The following is a 26102-nucleotide window of genomic DNA, read 5'->3' as shown; positions in this document are numbered from 1 at the left end:
TTGAACAATTCAAGGGTAAAAACATTGACCCGTGTATCATTTTGCTGCCGGCATTGTGCATCACTACGCTAGGAAATGCTGTGTCAGCCGCCCTGCATATCGGCAAAATTGAAAAATTGGACTGGCTAAAATCTTGGCTGAAATTCCTTCAATGCATGAATGGATTCACTTTTTAAATCAGCTTTAAGTGCTATAAAAAGAAATTGTTCATACTTCAACATTGAGTTAAGCAAGCAAAATCCCATATAGTTTTTAATTTTTATCTCTTATATAGTTTAATCTATACTAACATGTTCCTGAACTGGATTGTATTTAACTTTTTCCACATCAATATATCATTTATGATTGTTTGATTGATATTATTGATTAATTTTTTACTTATATGAAATACATGCTTTGAATTACAGCTCTTTTCCTTCACTGCGCATTAGTTTTTATCAACAGCCATCACTACTTTCTATCTTCTTTCTTTCATCTGAACTGTTTTCTTATGATTGTCACCATCACAACAACGCCAGTATAATAACGACTATAATCATTATAATTAATTGTGATAATAAAATGATCTGTTGACGGCAACAAAAAAGGAAGCGCGGATACACCATTCGCTTAAACTGTGTTTTCAAAATAAAACCACACAACATTTGAGTTCAATAAAAAGACACCGGATTTGACTATTTATCGCGTTAACAAACAGCAATTTATGGCGAAGACAAGCGCCTAATACTCAAGCTTACTCCAAACTTCATCTTCCGCTCCTGTCAATGTTGGGTGTTTTATTGTGAAAATCCCAACCGGAACCGTAATGGGACTGTGAAACTTGACCCCGATCGCAGAGCAACCCGACAGTAGCGTAACTGTACTTCAGGCCCGTGTTGTCCTCACAAAGTCGGAATGTCTGTTTGGTAACGCTCGATGCCGTCATCCCGCCGTACCCGCGTGAGCTCGGAGGGGCCAAGACTGACCAGCATGGCCTCAGCGTTTCCGAGCACCACATCTGTCAGACTCCCCGCTGCGGCCACTGTCGCCCTCCTCTTGGCGCTGGTGACCACCGTTCAGTCCTCTCAGGGGGATAAAGAGCCGGTTTACCGTGACTGTGTGAAGCTGTGTGTGCGGACCAACTGCACCGGAGCTCGGCTGCGGGGTTTCCAGTCTGCCCAGCCGCACTACATGGCGCTGACAGGTAAGTTGGTGATGCTCCTGGCAGGTAAATCAAGCTAACTTAGCTCGCTACCAGAATGGAGCTACATTTTTCTACACTACCTAACGACACTAACAGAGTCCCCAAAGAATATTACTATCTCATCGCTTTTTCCGAAATGTTTGTCATAATACTTACTTGGCTAACACTTGGGTTTCCAGTCAATCTCAATAATGGTTCCATCCACCTGCTGAAGCTGCTTGGAAACTCACACTCTCATTAATTTATGAAAAGATTCTGGCAGAAACCAGTTTTTCCGGCTCAACCAGTTGTTGCTCCACTTGTTTCGATTGTTGTGAGAGACTCCAGAAACTTTGAAGCAATAACAATGGACAGTACTATTTAATATTTAGATAGATTGAACAGTGGAATAAGTGCTCTGATTATTTGCTAGTCACACTCAACTTGTAACCTTTGACCTCTCCTTCTCTGCCTGTGTTCCAGGGTGGACGTGCCGCGATGACTGTCGCTATCAATGCATGTGGACCACCGTGGGCCTTTACCAGGCTGAGGGGTACCGGGTGCCCCAGTTCCACGGCAAGGTTTGTGCTTTTGTCTGTGCTCAGAGCGGCAGAGTTGTACCCTAATCTAAAACTTGTTTGTCCTTTGGAAGATGGTAAATTATATTAGGACGCAGACGTGCTCTAGATGTGTTTGACTCATTTAACCTGTTCTTGCAGTGGCCTTTTGCACGTTTCCTGTGTTTTGAGGAGCCAGCTTCTGCCCTGGCCTCCCTGCTAAATGGGCTGGCCTGCCTTCTCATGCTGCTACGCTACCGCAGCACAGTGCCACGCCAGAGCCCCATGTATCACACAATCAATGCCTTCTCTCTGGTGAGTCCATTACAGACAAACATATAAGATTATTCATGCGTAGTGAGGGAGGGCTTCAAGCATTTAGCCACACGCTTCTGCGTTTCTTTAGGTATCGCTCAATGCATGGTTCTGGTCCACCGTGTTTCACACTCGGGATACCTATCTGACCGAGGTAAGCGTCAAATATGTTGAGATGCTGCATTTCATCAATTTACTGTCTCCTTGTTTTAAAACAAACACTATTGAGAGTTTTGAAAATGCCTCTTGAAGCACAATCAGCCATGATCAATTTCTTCTTTGTCTTGTTTAACACAACGCTGTTAACTCTGTCATCCAATTACTATCTTTTTTTGTGTGAATGTGCTGTTCTCTTCTAGAAAATGGACTATTTCTGTGCGACAGCAGTCATCCTCTACTCGATCTACCTGTGTTGTGTCAGGTAACCCCAACAACAAACACCTGTGACGTGCGGACGCTTTCATTTGTGTCACATGACAATTTAATGCACTCAACCTTTCTGTCCCATATTATGTATTTTAGAGGAGCGAAATTAACAGTTTTGGCCTTCTTAATGATTCCTGAAACTATCTGCATCCTCTCTACTCAGAACTTTGGGCCTGCGGAGACCCGCCGTGTCGAGCATAGTGGGAGTCTTCCTGATCTTGGCCTTCACCTCACACGTGTCCTACCTGACCTTTGTCAGTTTCGACTACGGCTACAATATGGCTGCCAACGCCACCATTGGTGAAGCTCACATTGGATCTTCTGTCTTGCTGTGCTGCCTTTAATGTCTCAATCTTGTGTATTAAAAGCGTGTTTGCTCTTTCCCAGGCCTGGTGAACCTGCTGTGGTGGCTGTGTTGGTGCTGGCAGAACCGGGGGACCCTGCCATATTGGTGGAAGTGTGGCCTGGTGGTGCTGCTGCTTCATGGTCTGGCCTTGCTGGAGCTGCTGGACTTCCCCCCAATGCTCTGGATCCTCGATGCTCATGCAGTGTGGCATCTCAGCACCGTACCGGTCCATTTCCTTTTCTACAGGTTTGTTTCTTTGTGGAGCTGAAATGGAGAGACTTGCGATCTTGTACAGCAGACAAATGGTTCTTGTCTTCTTCTCCCACCAGTTTTCTGATAGACGATAGCCTCTACCTACTAAACACGGAGAAGATGGGTGTCAAAGTCGAGTAGGATGAGTTCATGGCGCCCCCATAGCACCAACACCCTTGTACATCTCCAGTGAGGGCAATCGGACCCCCAACACAGACCTAGCTCAGCCTTCCAGATGACATAACTATGACTTCCATAAAAGTTTACATTTTTCTTATTTCGTGTTATTTTCGGCGGAATTTCCTCCGTCTATGAGAAGTTTGATGACTGATGCTTGCTCTTTCTTTGCCTTGTAATGAACCATTCATCTTATGTCATAACCGCGAACCGGTTCTGGACCGGACCCGGCAGCAGACCCGGCTTTCGACCGGTGTCCCGGGTGGTCCGGACGCCCCTGATCCAGTGTTTTGACTCACACTGTCTTGTTTCCTAAGTTGCTGTTTGCCGTGGCTGACTGTAGATGGCAGCAAACAGCTATGGGCGGCTGCCGCCAGCCTGCTCTGGGTTGGAAAGCAGGTGTCGGGTCCATGTGTGCCAAATGTGGACTGGCGAACACAGAGAGGTGCCCCTCTTTCAGGGGAGGGGTCCCTGCCAGTAGATTGTTCCAGAGAGAGGGGGAAGGGTTTCATGTTTGGAGGCCTTTCTCGCGAACTGTCTCCTATTCTTTTTTTTGCCATCACACCTTTTATTTCTGTGCCTCTGCTGATTACGCTGCTGCTTTTGTCTCTTTTTTCTTGCATTGGTTCTTTCATTTTATATTTAATTTAATTTTTTTATTTTTTTTACCACTTTGTGACTTGTTCCCTTGACATTTTACTTGATTTTGGATTTCGGTGGGATATGCCAGCTAAAATGGAAGTGTATTAATTCACCTGGATTGCCTTTTAGTGTGAGGAAAACAAAACCGGGAAGAAAAATAACCTAGAAACAGGAAACAGTTAATGGGGCTCTATTTCATTTAAATGCATACAAAGAGATTGTCGTACATTCTGGCTCCGGAAGATGAATGAGTGTCGCACAAATTATTTGGAGTTGTTTGCAGTTCTTATTGAATCATAAGCCCAAAGATGGCACACACACACACATACCGGTATTTAACCAGCTGCTGTACAGACGACTGCCCCACAAATGTAGAACAGACCATTAATGCCTGCATCACACGTTGTCACACTCCCTTTTTTAACAATGAGTTAAGTCAGTTTTCTCTCAGATACCAAAATAATTGGGTTCGTACTGTACCGTGTGTCTTCATCCCTTACAGGTGCACTTTACATGATTTTGCATCTTTTTATTTTTATTTTTTTTATTTTTTTTACTTTGCCTTCACTTGTGGTTTTGTATATGATGATGTGAATAACGATCAGTACACGTTGTCATGGGCCCAATATTGTGTTTTTTTACTTCTCAGTACGTGTTTTTTCGTCACTCCACCACTGTGTGTGTGTGTGTGTGTGTGTGTGTGTGTGTGTGAGAGAGTGTGTGAGAGAGAATGACCTGAGTTATATTTAGCGTTGTTAGAAGCCTGCAATGTGGGCAGCGGAAGATGAGATGACAGAATTTTTTTCGACCAGATTTGAGTACGGTAACAAAAATCCACGTGCAGCTTTTGTTCTATTATTACCTGATGTGGGGTCAGTAGTTTTCTGAAATCCTTTTTTCTTTTCTATTTTCGGAAAAACCTATTTTGACGTCTGACCCAGTTCCAACAAAGTTAAAAAGTACCGATCTGCCTGCTGATCTTGTTTAATTGTTTCACTGGGGTGGGTTGTTTTAGTTTTGATAAATTCCTAAATTGATCCATCTTAACAGGTTGCAGAATTCCAGGTTAGTGACTCAAATGAAATTTTACTCTGTAAATTATTGCTCGTTCTTCCCTCCAGTTTTTCCACCCATGTGCCCCCCCCCCCCTTCCCCATGCGCCTGCTGCACACATCACCTCAGCTGACTGCACTTTTCTTCACCACACATCCAAAAAATAAAAAAGATAAAAGTCAACCAATAAAGTTGTTTTTATGATGATAATGAAAAGGACCATGTTGTGTCTTCTCTCCACAGTCTTACAGCTTGATTACGATGTCCTGTTTTCCCAGAGCTGAATGTTTAGAGGCAGGAAGTACTATTCAATTGAAAGGTAGTGGAACACCTGATGAGAAAGAGCCGGATCATTTGACAGATGCAATGAGGCAGACAGGACAAGGTTATTCTGACAGGACCAAATGTTCAAGCAGAGCAAAAATCTATAGGACTTGCTGATCACCTCTTGGGGCCGAGTGTTTTCCTGTTGCTCCCTGGCAGCTCTGTGCAGCGGTGCAGACTCCGACCCTGGCAGCTGTGGGTGGAGAGCACAGAGATGAATGGACTTTATTCTTCTTCCTTTACCTCCTGATTTGTGAATAGCATGAGAAACATGAGGATCCTTATTCTGGATGATAATCATCACCCCCCCCCCCCCCCCCCCCCCCCTTCCCCCTATAACGATTCAGCACGACACTGGGTAAATTTCAGTGTTGATAGTTAAGCTCCAGTTTGAATAAATCTGGGCCAGCGGAGTTCACCTACAGTTTCTCTTCTTCCTCATGAAGTCATTGTTGTAATGGATGCATGGGAGAGGTTTAAACCACATTTGATCAACTCTGGACTACTAGAAACACTTCTCATAAATGCTGGTCATTTTCAAAGGTAGTGTAATCTTTTCCATAAGCATATTAGAACAGGAAAAACAAGGTCTGTGCAGATTATGTTTCCAGAGAGAACGAGTTTGATTCTTGGTGGTAGTATAAAGTGGGAAAAGAAATAAAACCATGGCTTTGAACAGTAAGTCATGTGACCAGAAGAGCTCTGAAATTGATCAATTTGTTACAATTTGCAAGATTTTTGAGTTATTATCCTTTATTTCCCTCATTCTCCAGAACCTTTTCAATATTTACTCCCAGGCAGGCCGAGGGGAGACATCCATCACTTTATAGACACTTTCGGTGTTTAGTGAACGCAGCAGATCAACTTTTTGTGAAGCTGCACAGGGCTTCCGTACACCACCAGTCATACACATGGGGCTGTAAGTGGGGGCGGGCTGAGTCAACCTGCCACTCCCCACTCAGGCCTTCACGGGAGCGCGCTTTGCCTCTGCGCGCTCCACGATTCACTGCCGAGAAGGCACGGAATTCCATGGAGGAAGTCACTGAGATTGGAAAATAAGCGACTAGTACCAAGGTGCTGCGGAATCATACCCCGAGACAACAGGAAGTCCGAATAGCACCGTTCCATATTGGAGGTAGTGAGAATCGCCCCCCTTTGGGGTATGGACTAGAGACGCCGGGTCGCAACAGATGGAGGCGGCGAGAAGTTTGGTGTTTGTCGGGGCCGTGCTGCTCGGAGCGGCGGGCGCGCTGGACAGAGAAGGTGGGTGACTTCAACTGCTTTTCTCGCCTTTCCTGCCCACGTGTTTAGGAAAATAAGACCCCGCTGCTAAATGCGACGCTGGTGTAGATTATACAACTTATATTTCGGCAATAATTTGAGCTGCAGTTTGGCGCAAAGAGGTTGATATTTCGGGCTTGGACCACATTCCTCTGTGAGTCGGCAGCCTTCGTCGTCGCTGCTGCTGAGGACTCGTGGGATTTGCAGGGGTGAAAAAATCACACCTGTCACATAAACATCTCAACGGACCGTTCTTTGACTGAAAGCTGCAGGCTGCGGCTTAAAGAGTTGCGCACATAAATGTCTCTGCAGCTTTGGTAGAAACAGCCAGAGAAGCAGGTAAGAATGAAGAGAACTTGCAGTTGGGGGACTTTAGGTGACTTGTGCGAACGCTTGGATGATATTTCTGCGCGTAAACAACAACAAACCCCACGGAACAGACAGCACATTGTGCGCCAGGGATCACGACGATGTCAATTATTCACTTCTGACTCTGAAGAGGACATTGTCTCACAGAGGGCCACTTGTCACACTTGGAGCTCGGACTGCATGCCAATAAAAAAAAAGAGCTTACTAACTGCAGCAAGTGCATGTTTGCTAAAACACATGCAAAATAAAGGCGCTTATAAGGCTGAAGCAGCAGAGTCTGTAATCAGTGTTAATATGGATTTTAGTTAAAGCTTAAACGTGTATTTGTTTTGTATTGTAACATTAACAGGAACAATTAAAAGGTGAGAGTAAAGTGAATTCTATGCTTTTCTTTGCAGTCAATAAAACTGTCCATTTGCAGCAGAGAATGATATCAGACATCAATAAAACCGGACAGATGTTTTTAAAAGCATCTAAAATGTCAGACTGTTATTGGACGGCCCATTCAGCCTCGCTGTACTCCAACCTTTTTATCGACCTGCGCAAACAGCTTTTAATCAATTTACCGCTTGTTAAAAAACAAAATACTGAATAAATAAAGTCCCCGTAGAGGACATGGGTCATCGCGAGACTGACGCACTGCTGGGATGCTCTCATGCACGAGTTAAATGTTGGGCTGTTTTTGTCTTAACTGAGCTCCTTCCTCCTACCACACAAACACAGAGGCAGCAGTCACAGGTCAAGTGATTTGCAGCTACCTGCATTGTTGTTGGGAACAGGTTCGTGCACTTTGCTCACAGTGGTGATCACTGAAGCATCAGCCCGAACCGAGCAGATCAATTCTATCACTGGATCTCCGATTATTAAGCAGTTGCGTCATGTTTCATAATCATCTCAACAAGTTGTTCCTGCGCGTGTTTTTGCGTGTTCACTGACCTCCACAGAGTTCACGCTGTGCCACCAACTGTGATTAACTCCGGCTGAATCGCGCTCAGGGGTCAGCTAACCGAGGCTGCCGTGACTCACCAGCCTGGGCTGCCTGGTAGTGACCCCAGCCCGCAGAGGAGGGGGGCGTCGGTGGGGCTCATCTCACCCTCAGAGAGGAAACTTCTCCACAGGTTGTTTCACATCAGTTTACCGGACACTCACACAGTCAGCAAATGCACCTTAGCTGTTGTTTCGTGCTTCTTCAGGAGAATCGCCTCACAATTTTACACTGTTTTTTTCTTGTATTCTATCTTTAGGAGATAATAAATACAGCAATTATGCAGTTATTATACGGTATTCTACTCGACTTTCTCAACAAAACTGCCTTTTTAGTGTGTAATTACCTCAATTGTATCTATTTTTAACAGACCTATTTCTGTGTTGCCGCTATGTAAATGGCCAGATTTGTTCATCTTCACTTTTAAAGATGTCTATGTCTATGATTTCTCATCATATATAATAATGTACCATAATTAGTATTGATTATCAAATCACAAAGATCCTATATTAATAACTGTATTAGGTTAATTAAAACATCAGCATATAGTTCAATAATAATTATTATTATTGTTGTTTTTGTTGTTATTAACAACTGATTTGGTATCTTGATGCTGAGACTTTTAGTTTGACCCTGTGTAGGTCTGTAGGAAGTGTTTATGGTTATTATATTTACACTCCCTGATAGATTTACAGGTTAAAGCCAGCCTCTGTTTTATTTCCTGTGTCAGCCATAAGTTTAACGTTCTCCAAGCTACCTGAGACCTGACATCACAGTTTCGCAATGAGCAATATAGAAATACCGTCTCAGGGTTACTGGTGCACCAGGAACTTTAGAAGCACTCACATGGAGAACCATGACAATGGAAAATTGATTGTTTGACACATAAACAGAGTTTTGGCAACCTGCTCTATTATTTATGGGCTGACCTGCCCCAACCTTAAAGTTTGCTGTTTTATCATTCTTGGACTTTGGGATGTTTCATAGACAGATTTTCCTTCTCGAAACAAACTGTATTTTCTTGCAGACACTAAAAATCCTATAAATCTGAAGGAGGAATAGGAAAGTAGCTGCAGCGTTGTTTGTGTGATCAGAGTCTCTGTGTGACTCTCGTTTCTGGGACTGCCTCACGGTCTACCTGTTCTGCTTGTCTGTTGAGCAATACCTGTTTTTTTTCCTTCTCGGCTGTAAAACAACAGAAAGGAAAGAATGTGCTGTAGGAGGCTGGGAGTTTAACGTAGCCAGGCGAGGCACCAGGGTACAGCTGGGACCGACGTGCTCGGCTGATAAACTGGGGCAGAAAGAAGCGTTGAATCAGTTGTGTTGTGCTTGCGTGGAGCTGTGAAGGGATTCAAACCCTTGGGGGAAGAGTTGACGGCGAGGATGGCGGTAACGTCATATTCACGTAGCTCACCGTACATGTACGGCGAAACCCGCATGCTCTGTCACGCAGGTGTGGCTGCATGCTGACTTTCGGTTTGTCACAAGTGAATCTGAACAGCCAGCTCACAGCCAGCGTATTGCCTCTCTTAAAAGGTCGGATTAAAGTTAAATCAAGTTCAAATAATAAAAGTGGAGCCTTTTGTCGATAATAGAGCAAACAGCACTATAAAAACATCAAAAAATACCTTTTTTTAGTACCTTGTTGACTAAATCAAATGGAAATTTTTGAGATACGGCTACATTTAATATTTTAATAAAAATATCATTACATCCCAGGGGTGGCACAGTGGTTACCTCACAGCTAGAAGGTTCCTGGTCGGGTTTGTGTGTTCTGTGCACGTCCTCTGGCTTCCTCTCACAGTCCAAACACATGCATTCGGGGCATAGGTGAATTGGTGACTCTAAACTGACCTTCTGTGTGAATGTGAGTGTGAATATTTGTCTCTAGCCCTGCAGCGAGCTGGTGACCGGTTCAGGGCGTCCCTCTTGCCTGAGGGTAGCTGGGACAGGCTCCAGCCCCCAAATGTTGGGAGGACATTGAATGCACAGGACAAGAAAGATCTCATTGCATTTTAAGCTTGATCCAAAGATTCTAACTTAGGTGGGATTTGGCAGAGATCTTCTTTTCTGAGTGGAATTGTTGTTACCACTGAGCTGCAGGAAGTGTTCAAAATAGGGCCCTACAGCCAACTCCAGGAATTAAATACTTAAACCTTCTTTTGGTTTAATTGTAGTGTTCTACACTTGAACCAAATTGTACGAGGAAACCTCTCTGCTCATCCCGATGTGCTGCTGGAGCTTAACATCCTTGTCAGGGTCCAGCTGTAGTTGTGCATCACCTGAGTGTGCTGCTGTTTTAGTCACTATAGTGACAAAAACACGACCTGCAATCTGTTTTTCCATCAGCAGGAGACTTTCGTAAATCATTTCAAATAATAAAGGTAGGCGCTATTCATTGCCACAATGCTGTGCAGGAGCAGGTCGGGTGTCCTCAGTGGCAGTTATTAATCACCTGTGGCACCTTTGAAACAGGTCCTGACCCGGAGGGACACAGGTTGCAGAACCTTGTGTGAACTAGACTCTCGTTCCTCCGTCTTCTCGTACATGTGTGTGTCACGTCTGAGACATGCAGAGGTTCACATTCTAGTGAAATGACACATTTCAGACTCTGAAGACCGCTGCTCAACATTACTCAGACTGAGAATTGGTTCAGCAGCCAACACATGAGCGAGTGAAAGACGGCTTCAGGCAGTTGTTGGAGCTATTACAGTGTAACGGTAACTGCAAGGAAAGTTTGACAGGAAGCCATCGGTGTCTAAACAGATTCACTATTCATTCATTAGAAGTGTTTTAACTGTTACACCCACACCTTGAAATCGGGCATGCTTGTACACATGGAAAATACCCCCTAAACTATGTGAGAAACTTTGCGCTTGGGCAGAAAACAAAGGGGACATGCTACAGCACTTTTGGGGGGTTTGAAACATTCAGTCTTAAGAAAACAAACTAATGAATCAAACCCCCCAAAAGTGCTGTAGCATGTCCCCTTTGTTTTCTGCCCAAGCGACAAAGTTTCTCACATAGTTTAGGGGGTATTTTCCATGTGTACAAGCATGCCCGATTTCAAGGTGTGGGTGTAACAGTTAAAAACACTTATAATGAATGAATAGTGAATCTGTTTAGACACCGATGGGTTCCTGTCAAACTTTCCTGTGATACGACAGGACTGTAAACAGAAAAACCCAAATGTCACATTTTGCCCAGCATTTATAGTGACAGTCAGTGAGCATATCGAGCTAAGTATGTGATGAAAGAGAGGGAGTATTTTAGGCCACAGAGATGGAGGGGTGGGCAAGTGTGCAAAGGCAGCTACTCAAAAGGACACACACACACACACACACACACACACACACACACACACACACACTGTGTTATTTGTGTATGTGTAAAATTCTATTTGGTCAGATGTTCTGTTTTAATTAATGCTAGAATATAATAGGATGACTCCTTTCTTGGTTCAAAACGAAGCACTTTTTCCACACATGATGACATCATTAAGGGAGGTTGTGGTTTGAGCTGACACAAATGATGCAAGCTACAAAATCTGGGTGTGTATTTTTATCCTCCTTTCTGTGTATTACGTTCTCTGTTGTTGCCACGTCTCTCTGCCTGATCCCAGTGGAGCCTTTGGTCTTTTTGACCCGGCATTGTGGCGGTTACAAGCACTTGGTCGTGGGCAGGAATGTGTCTGACACACGTCTGATAGCAGCGTGTCTTGAATGTACGGCTCCCGAAACCACTGCCTGGTTTCTGTGAAGTCACCCTCCTCCTCTGCTCTGCCAGCACTTCCTGCTTCTCTAATGACAAACTCTTAGTCCATTTATCCATCTAGCCCGTCTAACCTTCCCAAATGGGGGGACGGGGATAGCATGATGATGGACGGGGGAAGGCTCATTCCAGAAAAGTGGGTCGACTATTGAAGGACTGTTGGGAATGAGCCAGAGGAAGTCATTTATAACCCCAGCAGAGGAGGGCCCGTCCACTGTGTGACTGCCCACTAGCGTGGGAGCTATGTGCGCGCAACAGCCACCATGGATTGTAGTCCAGTCTGACCCTGAATGGAGGGCTGTGTGTGACCTCCTGTGAGGAATCTGCACTGGGCAGAAATCCTTCATACATGGCAGACAGAGGCTGTGCAGTTGGTGTGAGTCTCAGAACCCATTCAAGGCCATTTGTAAAGACACAGTCATAATATGTGAACGTCCAAAATTACAGTTGTCATCCCTTGGAATTTCAATATGTAACACAATATCAGCTGCTATTAATAGAAACGCTCGGCTTGGAATTGTGTTTGGAGCAAAAAACAAAACAGTTGGTTAGATGTATTTTTTATTTATGGTACTATTGTTTATTACAATAAATAATGTATTTTTTGTAGTTTATGGTGCACAATGAAGCTGAGATTGGCTGTTATCTGTGTTGCAGCATGCATGGGTACTGACATGAAGCTGTCGCTGCCCTCCAGCCTGGAAAATCACTATGAAATGCTGAGGCTGTTGTACACAGGCTGCCAGGTTGTTCATGGAAACCTAGAAATTACACACCTTCACGGAAACCCTGACCTCTCGTTCCTGCAGGTAAGATATGATTTACAGCATCTTTTGCAGTGTGGAAATACGCACCCCAGAGGATTTACTGAGAAGAAAAGCTTGACTGTCGATGTTCTAGAAGGTTTGACGTGTGGTTGGAGCAACCTCACCACTCACATGGAAACGCTGCTTAATCAAGCGGCAGCTTTCATTGCCATAATTCTTGAATCACCTCATCTCTCCAGCTGCAAGAGAGATTATTGTCACTATTGTGCAACTATTAAGTGTAAAATAATTCTTCTTCCCCCTTGAGTCTTCATATCGTTCCGCTTTAATCCCGATCAAGCCAACATTTGAGTAGTTTACACAGGGCTGCTGTTTTTAGCAGGAGGCTGTTACTCATTGAGCACATTCATTAATAAGATGGTGACAACCACATTCCCTTGCTTCCTTGCCTCCTCAGGGGATCGTGGAGGTGCAGGGTTATGTGCTTGTGGCCCGAGTGTCGGTGAGTGTCGTGCCTTTGGACAATCTGCGGATCATCAGAGGCAGCCAGCTGTATAACTCCAGCTATGCCCTCGCTGCCCTGGATAACACCCTGGATGGACAAGGGCTCAGGACTCTTGCTCTCCGCAGTCTTACGGGTATTAATACACCATCACTCATGTATTTTTAAAATCTTTTGACGGGTGATTTTATTAACGTTTCATAACTATTCAGCTATGCTCTCCTTTCATTCATAACATTGTGTCACCCCCACAGAGATCCTGTTTGGAGGCGTGTATATTTGGGGGAACCCCCAGCTGTGCTTTCCTGATCCACAGAGCATCAACTGGAGGGACATTTTGGATGTACTGAACACTGACACCAGATACCGACTACAGCCTCGGGCCCTAAACTGTGAGTGCCACGACAACAAGCAAACCCCTTTAGCATGCTTTGCAATTCAACATATGTGATGCAATATATCAGGCATTTGAGCCTCCACACACCCACTAGATGTTGGCCATCAGGGTCAGAACCTTTAGCTCTTCGGCTTTGAGCGTTAATGCCGACCATGCAGGCGCAGGACACACAAGTTATTCATGTTCCTCACTGACTTTAACTTTGGACGTTTGTAGAATTGATACATTTAAGGACCTGGTCTGCTCACCTTATTTGTTGTGGTGTTCTACAGGCCCCAACTGTTCCTCTCAGTGTTTGACAAGCTGTTGGGGAGAAACCGTACAGGACTGCCAGACCTGTGAGTTACCACTGTGCACAGAAAATGACTCTATTTGGTTAAAGAACAGCTGAAAGTCTTGACTGGCTTTTTCATCCAAAGTGACCCGTAGTAACTGTGCATCGGACTGCCAGCGATGTAAAGGTTCCCTTACCAACGACTGCTGCCACAAGCAGTGTTCTGCTGGATGCACCGGACCCAAAGATTCAGACTGTCTGGTACGTAATAAAAGTGCTGTCCTGCATTTTTTTAATGGGGGTTCACAACGGGGGTAATTTTTCTACCACTTTGCAGGCTTGTCGTCACTTCAATGACAGCGGTGTGTGTAAGGAGAACTGTCCCCCTCCTACGATCTACGACCCCGCCATGTTTCAGTCCAAACCAAACCCTGACAGGAAGTTCAGCTTTGGAGCTACCTGTGTGAAGACGTGTCCTTGTGAGAAACATTTTTTAAAATTACAATATTCAAGGAAATATACCCCGCAGTCGACACTTTCATCTAACAAATATCTTACAAGCATTGATTATCTTTTTTAGTTATTTATCATCAAGATCCAACAGCCACTGATCAAACTTGGCAACATTACAGTTTCTCCTTTTATGACCCTTCAGGCAAATAAGAGCTTCCTGTCATCTCATTTCTATATTTCAACTTAAAGCATTTTTTGCGTATGGTTAAAAAACCTTAAAATATGACTCCATTCTTTAGAGAGGGCGCTTGTATGTTTGTCTGAAATGTTGTCTCCTTGCCTGTAGATAACTATCTGGCCATGGATGTCGCTTGTACCCTGAACTACCCCAAACCCAACCAGGAAGTTATCATCACCCAGCCCTGTGGGAATGACACCCAGAAATGTGAGAAGTGTGAAGGGGACTGTCCCAAAGGTAAGGCTTTTACAAGGTGGTGTGTGCTACCAAAGTTGTGCCGTAAATACAGATGTATAGAAAATATAATCACCTGAAAGTGGCCCTCATTTGGCAATTAAAACCATATTGTTGATGATGAATTAGTAAAAATGTAAACAATCAATATATTGTGGGTCAGGATTTGAACAAAGCACAGAAAAGATCATTTCCCATCCACAGTGACTCCAGTGAACAGAAGCACGAAAGTTTCATTTTGTTACTTTTTAATGAAAGAAAATGAGACCGGATGGTGTAATTGGTTACAGTAAGTTAGTAATTAGTCAATCCTCAGTTAACCTGGTGAAGTGATTATTTGTAACCTTTTAGCTAAGATGGCTTACATGGTAGCAGCGCAGCACAACAAGTGACGTGACATCAAAAGTCAACCAACCTGTTGGAGTATCCGGTTGTTAATGTTGACTTTAGACAACCGGAATGATGTTGTTCTTGGATGTTGAATATTGAAATGATCTTGGACGGTCAAAGCATTACATTTTTATTGCTTATATAACTTTCTTTTTGCATGCATAGTTATATATATATCTCACAATGTAAAAATTCGAACTTCCCTTTATTTTTTGAATTCTCACAAAAAAAACCCTAAAAATGTGCAATCATCTTTGTGTCACATTGCAGCTTGTTATGGTCCCGGTATGGACGAAAGTGGTGTCATGGATAAACATGGCAACACAATGGTAAATTCCTCTAACGTGGAGCAATTCAACAAATGTACGAAGATTTTTGGCAGTCTGGCTTTCTACCCCCAGAGCTTCACTAGGTATGAAACTATCAATCCACAAGGAAACACCTAAACTTCAGTCATTTGGGTCAACAGAAAATTAATAATGCATTTTTAAAAAATCAATCTCTTATCTTTCCGCTCTTAGGGACCCTGTGACTAACGCATCAGGCCTGTCCCCACAGCAGCTAAGTGTCTTCAGGAACCTGGAGGAGATCACGGGTACTCGCTATATTGGTTATAACTTAGAAAATAAATGAGACTTCCCACTGTTAAATGAATGTATTTGCAATGGTTGCAAGTTCAAATTGTTTTCCCATGCAGGTTATTTGTATATTGAGGCCTGGCCACAGGAATGGATGAATTTAAGTGTGTTTGATAATCTGAAGGTGATCAGAGGCAGAATGCTCTACAAGTGAGTAACTCTAGAACTCTTTCAGTTATACATGTGATAGATTAGTTGTGTTTATGTTACTATGTTTTATATGTAGCTTTATGCTGCCCTCTTGGACTTAGTAGCTTTTCTTTGTTTGTGCATTTAAAATAAGAGACTCTGGTTCATTTGAGGAAGGTTGTTCAGTTTTGCACCATAAAAGCTAATTATTAGCCAGCGTGGCCGCTCTAACCAGCAGCACATGCCAGCGAGGTTCCGGTAAACATTTATGGGGCAAACTCTTGCGTAGCATATATGAACTAGTCTCATAGTCTCTTTTTTAAAAAGGCTGACGTGCTTGTTTTGGAATCATGGCTATTATCTAGGGAATTAGAGCAACATTGTTTTGTAGTGGAACCTTCTTAGCTTCCTGTGTTTATTTAATCTTAATTTTGCATTGATTTGGTGCATGATTTAATTTATCAAAAGTTCAGCACTGTTTTTGTAGAGATAACACATATTTATATATATATTATTTTTTAAATTTCCTTTCAGGGGTGTGTTTTCACTTGCTATCCAGCACCTGCAGATCACGTCTTTGGGGTTGCGTTCACTACGCAGCATTAGTGGAGGTTTAGTCCTGTTGCATAATAATTCCCAGTTATGCTACACCAGCTCGCTACCGTGGGAGAATATCGTCCACCCTACCCAGGGACCCCACCGCATTGTCAGCAAAAATCAGGACCCCCAGATCTGTGGTAGGTGTTGCTGCAGTATCCAGGTGTGTTTATCAATAGCAGCTGCACTTTGATCAGACATTTGTCAGGTGGCAGCTGCCTTTATCTTAGATAAATAAACCAATCAAATGCAAGATTCATTTAGATTATTCGTTCAAAAATTGGTGCAGAAAATATATTTCATAAGCTCTGTTTAACATTCAAAAATGATAAATGGCTGAAGTAAATGGGATTTTGCCTGGGCTTTTGTTATTTTCAGTAATTAATTTACAAAAAAAAAGGCTTGCAACATGCTCTATTTTGCCTGTGTTTTTAGAGAAACAGGGGCGTGTTTGTCACCCGCTGTGCGAGGGTGGCTGCTGGGGCCCGGGGCCCAGCCAGTGTGCATCCTGCAGGACATTCCAACGTGGCTCTGAGTGTGTTGAGCAGTGTGACATCTATCAGGGGTAAGACAACTTCTATGTTTATGCAGTTATATCAATAAAAAGCTGTTGCTGATGTTTTAAACCAGCCGGTTTTGCATCCCTTTTTTTTCACATATAACACAAAAAGCAGCAGTACTTTTTCTTTCTGGTTATTTGCTGCTGGGTCTCTATTCTGCTCCTGTCTGTGGTGACTGTTGAATACGATGCTGATACGCTTGTGTTGCAGGTCTGTGCGTGAATACGCAAATGAATCTGTGTGTGTCGCCTGTCACCCCGAGTGTCAGCCGCTCAACAGCTCTGCTTCCTGTCACGGCCCGGTAAGATGTCCTGTTTTACACGCTTAGTTATAATATAGCAAGGACTGACTTTTGAGGGAACAGTCAAAACCCCAAAAAAGTTGCTCAATTTTGTCTTTTGTTCTCTTATTTAATATTCTCGACATTTAGCTTGATAGATTTGGTGGTAGCTCAGGCTTTGGGGGAGAAACAGAGGGTTCTGGGTTCAAGCCCCGGTGCAGACCATGGAAGGCATTTTGGGTAGTAGGGGAAGGTGTCAGAGCACTGCCAAGAAACCTTTGAGCAAGGTTCCAAACCCACAAATGCTCATATAGGGCCATGCAATGAGCTGGTGACCCATCCAGGGTTGGACCCTGCCTTCACCCATGTGTGCACCCTCTCTGTGACCCCAAAAGGTTAAAAGCAGTTAAGGAGACACAAAAATTTAGACTGAAGAAAAATATTTTTTTATAACAATCTTATGATCGGACAAAAAAATGCATCATTCATTGGTGCTGGGTTGTGTGACGAAGAGCTGACATATGTAGAGAAAGAAGTGGTCCAATTATAGAACCGGGGGGAGCGCCATATTCAGTTCGCCTGGTTTCATTCAGATGATGTCAACAGAGCCAAACCAACGACATGAACCCAAAAGTTGACTGCACAATGTAAATGTAAGTGTGAAAGCACTAAAATAATCAAGTTAATACCAATCTTAATAGAATTGCGTCATGTAAACAAGTTATACGTTTTTAATGGAACGGGCTCATTGGGAAAGACAGAACCACCCCCCCATGACAGAACCACCCGTCATCAGGACGGGTGGTTCTGTCATGGGGGGGTCCTGCTGTAGTCACCCACGCACAGAGACTACAGGAGGAGTGTGAACCGCTGTGCTGGGAGCTTAATTAAAGAGAAAACCATCAACAAAATAATAGTTATTATTATATTATAATAGTGTTTATGTTTACGCTCTGCTGAATGTTCTCAGGGAGCAGAACATTGCGTCGAGTGCAGAAACTTCCAGGATGGAGACGTCTGTGTGGCTCACTGCCCCAGTGGTGCGAAGGAAGACCACCAGACTGTGTGGAAGTACAGCAATGCTACGGGACACTGTCTGCCATGCAACACCAACTGCACGCTGTCGTGAGTGGGCATCACATGCACGCGCACACGCAACCAGCCAGCATGACTTATGACCCAGAACGTCTCTTTTCAGCTGCACTGTGATGGACGAGAGAGGCTGCCCTGTTGACACAAGGACAGGGTGAGCGACCTTCTACTCGCCATTTGAGTTTGGCTGAGCAGGATTCCGGCTCTGTTGACCCTTTCCTCCTTTGTCTAGCCTGGGTACAACCATCGCGGCTGCAGTAGGTGGGGTGGTGCTCTTCTTCATCTTGCTGGGTCTACTTTTCTTTTACCTGAGGAGGCAGAAGAAGCTGAAGAGGAAGGAGACAATGAGAAGGATCCTGCAAGAACACGAGGTGGGTGCAGGCCAAGTTTTGCTGCGAGCTGATGCCGAGAATAACCTGTACGTGCCTCACTGTAGCATCGTGCTCTCCTTCAAACAGCTGGTGGAACCTCTGGCCCCCAGCGGGGCGTCACCCAATCAGGCTCAGATGCGCATCCTGAAAGAGACGGAGCTGAAGAAGCTGAAAGTGTTGGGTGCTGGGGCGTTCGGTACCGTTTACAAGGTGAGGGAGTCCGTTTTTTAATGGAAGAACCAACACGTTTAAACGGACATTTTCAGTAAAGGACTCTTCTCAATCATTTCAGGGGGTGTGGGCTCCTGACGGGGAAAACGTGAAAATACCAGTAGCCATTAAAGTGTTGCGGGAGAATACTTCCCCAAAAGCCAATAAAGAAATTCTTGACGTGAGTACCGGACAGACACACGAACTCAGCAATGTTCTTTGTGTGTATTCTCATGGTCAGTTATTTGACACATTAACTCGCATCAGTTGCCTTCAGATGAAAGTTCTTTTCAGTTTTCTACAACAGAAGCAGACTGTTCTAGAGGGATAGGGAGACTAAATGGACTGGTTTTACTGGGGAGAGGGGTTACAAATGTTAAACGGGCAGAGAGCGGAACTGGACCAAACTTTTTTTATTTGTACCAGTCAAGATTGTTTAAAATCTTTGTGCTTCAGAAAACGTGTTTTCTTGATACATCTCTTTGTCGCCTCGTCGTCCCCAGGAGGCCTACGTCATGGCAGGGGTGGCCAGCCCTTACGTGTGCCGTCTGCTGGGGATCTGCCTGACCTCCACTGTGCAGCTGGTCACCCAGCTGATGTCGTACGGCTGCCTGCTTGAATACGTCAGGAAGAACAAGGATCGCATCGGTTCCCAGTTGCTCCTTAATTGGTGTGTCCAGATTGCTAAGGTCTGTCATCAAGACGCAGGTTTTGTTTCTATCGCCACAGCTTCTAAATATGATTGATAATCACCTTTGCTTTGACATTTGATTTAAAGCTAGCTTGAATATTTTGTGGACACAAATGTGGTGTGTGTGTGTGTGTGTGTGTGTGTGTGTAGGGCATGAGTTATCTGGAGGAAGTCCGCTTGGTGCACAGAGATTTAGCTGCTCGCAATGTCCTGGTGAAGAATCCAAACCACGTGAAGATCACCGACTTCGGACTGGCCCGTCTGCTCGATATAGACGAGACTGAATATCATGCTGATGGAGGGAAGGTGAGGCGGCGCCAGGCGTGTGGAAGCATCTACACGGACTATAGGCCCTAACTGCCTCCTTTTTTCTGTCTTTTCAAGGTGCCGATTAAGTGGATGGCCCTGGAATCAATTCTGCACAGGAGGTTCACTCATCAGAGTGACGTGTGGAGCTACGGTGAGTGTGAGGACTCTGCAGAATAAAGATAATCCCCCATTCAAGCTCAAGAAGAAATCAAAAGAACTGCAAAACTATAAAAATAAATGTTACCAGCAATGGTTCTATCATCTTTAATTTCAGCAAGACTAAATAAGTCTGCTGTTTGTTCACAGGGGTGACCGTCTGGGAGTTGATGACCTTTGGTGCGAAACCGTATGACATGATCCCGGCTAGAGAGATCCCTGAAGTTTTAGAGGGAGGGGAACGACTTCCCCAGCCTCTGATCTGCACCATTGATGTCTACATGATCATGGTCAAATGTCAGTCCTCCTAGGAAGATTTATATGATTGATTAAACTGGGAGTTTTTAGGGAAATACTGCTCTTATGTATGTTTGTGGTCAGCAGTGGAGCAGCATTGACTGATTTTATGTCTGGTGGCAGGTTGGATGATTGATCCAGAGTACAGGCCCAGGTTTAAGGACTTGGTAAAAGAATTTACTGCGATGGCCAGAGATCCTACTCGTTATGTCGTAATTCAGGTGTGTGTTGCCCTTCAATTGCTGTTGTGCACGACTCTGCTATGTGTAGTTTATCCTAATCATCGTGGTTCTGGTCCATGGACACATTTCCAGAACGAGGAGCAGATGAGCATGTCCAGCCCCGTGGACAACCAGTTCTTCCGGATGTTTCTGGCGGAGGAAGGCAACAACTTGAGGGAACTGCTGGACGCTGAGGAGTACCTGGTGCCACAGCCAAATCACTTCCCGAGGACCCACAACAATGGCATCCAATCCAATGGGCCGTCCAGACATCAGTCCTACAGGGTCAGTGAGCGTTCAGGCCTACTTGCACTTCTTTAGAGCTGCGTGTGTGGCTTTAATGTCTCCAATAACTGTGTAATTACTGTAGTTGTTAGCCTACTGTAAATTTGCATTCTGTTGCAAATAGCACTGGCACTTTCGTTTTTCCTCTGCTCACCTCTTCTCCCTTTGCCTTACAGAGCAGAGATCAAGGTTTAGATGTTGAGCCCTCCGCTGCTGGTGGCCCTCGAAGTCTGTACTCTTCCCTGAGCACTCTTGGTCCAAGCCAGTACCCTACCTTACCGTTAGGCGCCAGCACCGCCAGTGGCATGTGGTCTCCCCCATACCCAACGCTAGCTAGAAGCCCATCTGCAGGAGACCAGTCTGACTCGGTCTTTTTGGAGTCACCAGAAGACCCCTCGCTGCCCCCGGGGAGCCCAGACCGCTACTGCAGGGACCCCACCTACTCCAACGACAGCCAAGGCGACTTGGAGACAGACGGGCCCAGTGGATTTCAGCCAACTCATCACTTGCACCACTCTCTGCCCAGACAGAGTCATGGATGTAATCAGAACCGCATTCTGCCAGGTGAGCCGGACAATGACTCCACCTTCATCATTCCGACAATTTCCAAATGTTTGATATCCTTTTCAAACTCACCGTCTTTTGTCGCCCTCCACAGAGTATGTGAACCAGGAGATTCAGGATCGCAGGCCGGGGATTCTGGAACGACCAACCACACTGCCTCGTAATGGCTCCAGGGTTGACCGCCGCATCGCTAATGGCCTGAGCTCAGGCCACAGTGTGGAAAACACGGGATACTTGGTCCCCGCAGGTACACGGACCCCAACCTCTCCAGCCTTTGACAACCCATATTACCTGGACCATCTGGTCAAAGCTAAAACTGGGGATGGAGCTTCCGGTGTTAATGACCCAGAAGGACTGGAGACGGATGGAGTCATGCCCAGGCATATGAATGGATTTGTGACCCCCACAGCAGAGAACCCCGAGTATCTGGGATTAGCAGACACTCTAAGTGGGCATACCTGAGGACACGGCCCGAGACCGTCGGATGACCTCCGCAGGAGTCAGAGATTGGTTTGTACTGAGCTACGAGAGGAAGGGAAGATGGATGTGTGTGAAAGAAATGCATGGTAGTGGAAGAAGTATCGACACGTGGAAACTGATAATCTCACCATATCGAATGAAGTTCCCAAATCAGAACCTGATGAGGGTTAAAGTCAGCAAATCATTCAGCATCCGTTGAGTAACTAAATGATGATTGTGTATAGTTGTGCTACTGTTTACATCCTCTGTGTGACTGTTGAGTGCCAAAACAGAAGCCAGTACTTGGCTCTGATAATCAGAAAATTCCACAACAATGAATGATGGCGAGCTTTGTTCTGCTAATGGTAATCATCCCTGTGCTTCTCACATTCATGCTGTCCCACCATTCACCCCAGCTAGAAAGAAAGCGCACATATGAGCACCGTTGCACGTTGAGCTTCAATGTGAATCAACGGTGATGTTTAGTATTCCGGTCACTCTCGTCTCTGACCTGACGTGGGTCTTCAACACATTCAAAGCCATTTTGTTTTGGCCAGGGGAGGCCCTGCAGCCCATCTGGCCATTCGACATGTTCCCTGAAAGAAAAGACGCCTTTATAGAGAAGACAGGGGCATTAAGCCACGCTGTTGCGTGCGGTTTTGAGTGTCTGTAGCTGCAGCTCCTGGAGGAAATACGAGGTACTTGTGTCCTTTAAATGCTGCAGAGATCTCAAATTTATATATGTTGTAAAGAGCACTGGATATGATGTGATATGCAAATGTTCAGGGATGTAGGAATTTTGCAAAGCATTAGGTAAGATTATGTGTCTTTTATGCACTGCATATGTGGATACTGGTCATGCCCCCAGACTTATAACACTAGTTTTTCCTTTTTCGAAATTCTACAAGGTATTGGTCAGTATATTCCTCATAAAGTGAAAGAATTGCTCGTGTATGCACACGGTTGTTGCCTTTTTATGCACACACAAAGCCTGCGAGAGCTCTGGGAGGACACCGGAGATGAATCTGAGTCTAATGCTCACGTCATGGCTCAAACTCCACTCATCGGGAGAACGCAGGCGAGCCAGTTAATAATCAACAGCATTTTTTTTTTCATATTGACTACTGCTGAGATGGGGGTGGTCAAAAACAAGTCAAAGGAGACATTGTCTGGCTCTCAGATCCTCGTTGGTAAGTCGGGGCACTCCCAGATCGCACATCCCAACAACTGAGGTCAGTTGTTTGAAAAGAGAAATATTCCACGGCAGAGTGTGGTTTGAGTGTTTGGGTGTTGTATTCCTGAATGAGTGGACTGTGCTGTTGCCGATTGTCTCCACATCTCCCCATCCACACATCTTTCTCCTTCGGGTTAGTTTTATTCCAGTAAACACTTTAAGGATCACAGTTTAGAAGAATTTTTCTCACATAAATATTTCTTTTTTAAAAAGACTTCAAGCTTTTGGTGTCACAAACCTTTTTTTAAAAATAAATGAATGCATCTTTTAGTTATTTACAGTATAAAAAACAGGAGGGCACTTTGGAACAGTTGTTAAAAACAGCCTGCTGTCTATCACTGGACCACAACAATGTTAGTGCAGCTCACAGTCGTTCCCATTTTCAGCAAGGACGCGTCACCCCACAGCAGCCTTAGAATCACCTTCATGTACTTGTGTTTACACTGTATTCTCATTTTTTGTATAATCTCACATGACTCTGAACTCTCCCAGTTGCGTGGCAGATCTACTGTATTTGATGTGATGCTGTTTTTTCTCGCTCGTTCGTTTGTCTCCAGATCGTTCAGCTCCAAGATTGTTTGTTTCTTCTCAGAACAGCAAGGATCCTCGGAGCTGGCTCAAATCATGGTCTGGTGTTTTGTCCGGAAAAATCTCTCATCCTGACAAAATCTGCTCAATCCACACAGACTTTCTGCTTGGAACTCAGATCATTGGAAAGAGAAAACGGTGGTTTTGTCCTTTTTCAAGTGCAGCAGAAACAGTGAGAAAGAGGCTTGTGACAACGAGTCAAATGTGACCAAACTTAAGAATAAACCCTAGAGAAAAGAAGGAAGAGTTATCTAATGCTCACGATTTTGAAGAACTAAACCTCTGTCATTTAGTTTTTGAAGAAATTCTGTACTGCTTGTGTTCCGCTGGTTCTCAGATTACAACAAAACTTGAAACAAAAAAAAAACTATTTTATTGGGAGTTTTCAAACCACCCTTTTCTCATTGGTCAGTAGATGTAAATATATACATATATGAATCACTTTGGTAGCTAATTTGATTGATTCTTGTGACCAGTTGCATGGAGGAGGGGGACGGCAAATGCATATGAAACATTTTATGAAGAATTTTTATATGAAAGCGATTGCCTACATCATGTGTGTCAATAAAAGCATTTTAAAAATACTGTCAATTGTATACAGAAGGTGTAATTCACAAACATTACCAGTACATATTAAAAATATCGGCCAAGACAAATTAACTACAAATCCAAACACTTACTAAAACAGATGAAAAGAATCTTCAGGCTCTTTTTTTTAAATGAATGTAACATTGTTTTAATTTTTGTTGCCTAGTTTTAAACCCAGAGAATAAATGATTGCTCAATATCCACCTTAGCTGTTGCTCCCATCTAATGGCCTTAAATGAAACTACAACTACACTTTTATAGTTTCATTTGCTGTAATTACTGTTTCATGAATGTGTCCTTGAAGTAAGTCAATCATAAAAACTTTGCTTCAGAACTTTTACAGTGAAAACTCCAACATTTAAACTGTCTGTTGAGTAATGCTTTAACACTCATGGGTGATAATTATTTTTCCATTTCTTTCTTTTTTCTGATTAATTATGTTGCTCTTTAAAGTTAATTGAACTAGTCCATATTCTCTGTATTTTAAAGCAGAATTGGTGCACTTTACTTCCTGTCTGAAGTCTCATTTTGAAATTCTTAGGTGCAACATAACCACATATCAATACTGCTTTTTTTCATTAATACTTGTAAAATGGATGTTTTCTTTTGCACGTGACAATCTCTTTTTATTCTACAGTAGCAATTCCTTAATTCTATTCACTAAATCCAAGCATTTTTTACAAGATACATTTTCAATTACTCCATCTGTGGGTCTGATTTGTCTGCAGAGATTAATACGCAAATGAGTGAGTACAGCGGTCAGGGCAGATGACGAAGATCTACCGGCCTTCAGTATTTACATGGGTAAAAAAACACTGGACAAGGTAAACAAAATGCAAATATCTAGTGGAAAGACTGGAGAGAGAGAGAGAGAGAGTCTTCCGTGCAGTGTTTATTTTGTTGTGTAAAAATAAAATTCAACGTCTGACCTTTTCAAAAACATCAGTAGAGTTTATTTCCCCCAACACAACAAAGATATCAGGAGGTTTATGTCATTTAATGTGTACAATAACCAAGAGTGCAATTTACAGTTTAAGTTAAATATTTAAAGCCCAAACACTCAGTAGGAAGTGTTATAATTGAAATGTCCATTTAAGTATTCTGTCAATTAGGGTGAGAAAAAGATTGACATATACCGGTATATACAAGCAGTTTAACTTTAGATAAATAAATCCAGGAAAAGGACGAGCCTGTGATGTTCCATGGCATTTTGAGTGATTATTTTATGACTTTTACTCTTACTTCTCCAGAGTTTTTAAGGAGCTTCTGCACCTGAAATGGCTACATTTTCCAGTGCTGATAAGATGGAGAAAAGGCATGAGAACAGAGCCCAAAGTGGATGTGATGTTAACTGGGATGGCAATAACACATATAAAGGTCACATACTCGATCCCGTAAACACCAAATGTTACAAGGATAACTGGAGGAAGGTAAGTAAATGCCGTGATCACCAGGCTGTTGATGAGCATCTGGATTGCTCTTTGCTTCTGCAGGTTCTTTCTGTGGGGGTCAGACATGAGAAGGGTATAAAAGATGAAGGAATCACATATCCCAACCACAACAATGGCAATTACAAATGAGACTATGGACCACAGTGTAAAATAAAGTCCGTAAAAAAGAAAGAAAACAATGGCGAAAGTGAGTGTCCAAATCCAGACGATGACCACCATTAAAATCCTGGGGGTCATATTCTTCGTATTATGGTAGGTGACTGGATGAACCACAGCCAGGTAACAGTCCAGACAGCTGCAGGCCATCAGCAGGGGCCTCCCACACACATTCAAAGCATAAATGCTGTTCCACAATGCTTCTACTGGCCAAGACTTCCAGATCAGGTGATTCAAAACTCCAGGCGGGATGAAGGCCAAGAAGACTGCATCCATGATGGAGACGTTCAGCATGAAGAAACTGTTTGGCG

General features: G+C 43.8%; 2 protein-coding genes and 2 long non-coding RNA genes across 5 annotated transcripts; 2 read left to right on the top strand and 2 right to left on the bottom strand.

Annotated features, from left to right (window-relative positions):
* Nucleotides 1-599: 599 nt before the first annotated feature.
* On the bottom strand, nucleotides 600-1452 carry LOC130531947 (uncharacterized). Its single transcript, XR_008952239.1, has 2 exons — nucleotides 1340-1452; nucleotides 600-1200 (listed from the first exon to the last, which is right to left on the bottom strand). It is a non-coding gene; the product is annotated as an uncharacterized LOC130531947 (long non-coding RNA).
* Nucleotides 799-5146, top strand: pgap3 (post-GPI attachment to proteins phospholipase 3). Its single transcript, XM_057044074.1, has 8 exons — nucleotides 799-1183; nucleotides 1646-1743; nucleotides 1882-2034; nucleotides 2126-2188; nucleotides 2394-2455; nucleotides 2624-2760; nucleotides 2848-3052; nucleotides 3136-5146. Exons 1-8 carry the CDS (start codon nucleotides 916-918, stop codon nucleotides 3197-3199), a joined length of 1050 nt encoding a protein of 349 aa, XP_056900054.1. The 5' UTR covers nucleotides 799-915; the 3' UTR covers nucleotides 3200-5146.
* Nucleotides 5122-7966, bottom strand: LOC130531969 (uncharacterized). Its single transcript, XR_008952241.1, has 3 exons — nucleotides 7841-7966; nucleotides 5376-5447; nucleotides 5122-5261 (listed from the first exon to the last, which is right to left on the bottom strand). It is a non-coding gene; the product is annotated as an uncharacterized LOC130531969 (long non-coding RNA).
* On the top strand, nucleotides 6228-24181 carry erbb2 (erb-b2 receptor tyrosine kinase 2). 2 transcript variants are annotated; one of them, XM_057043922.1, is made up of 27 exons: nucleotides 6228-6517; nucleotides 12318-12469; nucleotides 12885-13065; nucleotides 13184-13321; nucleotides 13599-13664; nucleotides 13746-13861; nucleotides 13938-14079; nucleotides 14400-14528; nucleotides 15186-15327; nucleotides 15437-15510; nucleotides 15613-15703; nucleotides 16217-16419; nucleotides 16715-16844; nucleotides 17050-17140; nucleotides 18090-18244; nucleotides 18318-18365; nucleotides 18444-18582; nucleotides 18670-18792; nucleotides 18875-18973; nucleotides 19296-19481; nucleotides 19634-19789; nucleotides 19868-19943; nucleotides 20099-20245; nucleotides 20369-20466; nucleotides 20560-20751; nucleotides 20928-21315; nucleotides 21410-24181. In XM_057043922.1, the coding sequence occupies exons 1-27, from the start codon at nucleotides 6445-6447 to the stop codon at nucleotides 21775-21777; spliced, it is 3903 nt and encodes a 1300-aa protein (XP_056899902.1). In that variant the 5' UTR covers nucleotides 6228-6444; the 3' UTR covers nucleotides 21778-24181. The 2 variants fall into 2 exon arrangements, with proteins under 2 accessions (XP_056899902.1, XP_056899912.1); XM_057043932.1 differs by lacking the exon at nucleotides 6228-6517 and adding an exon at nucleotides 7884-8022.
* The last annotated feature ends 1921 nt before the right edge of the window (nucleotides 24182-26102 follow it).

Source organism: Takifugu flavidus, chromosome 1 (assembly GCF_003711565.1).
Source record: "Takifugu flavidus isolate HTHZ2018 chromosome 1, ASM371156v2, whole genome shotgun sequence".
Taxonomy (NCBI): Eukaryota; Metazoa; Chordata; class Actinopteri; order Tetraodontiformes; family Tetraodontidae; genus Takifugu; species Takifugu flavidus.
Note: the sequence above shows the minus strand (reverse complement) of the source record. Positions and strands in the feature narration are given on the sequence as shown.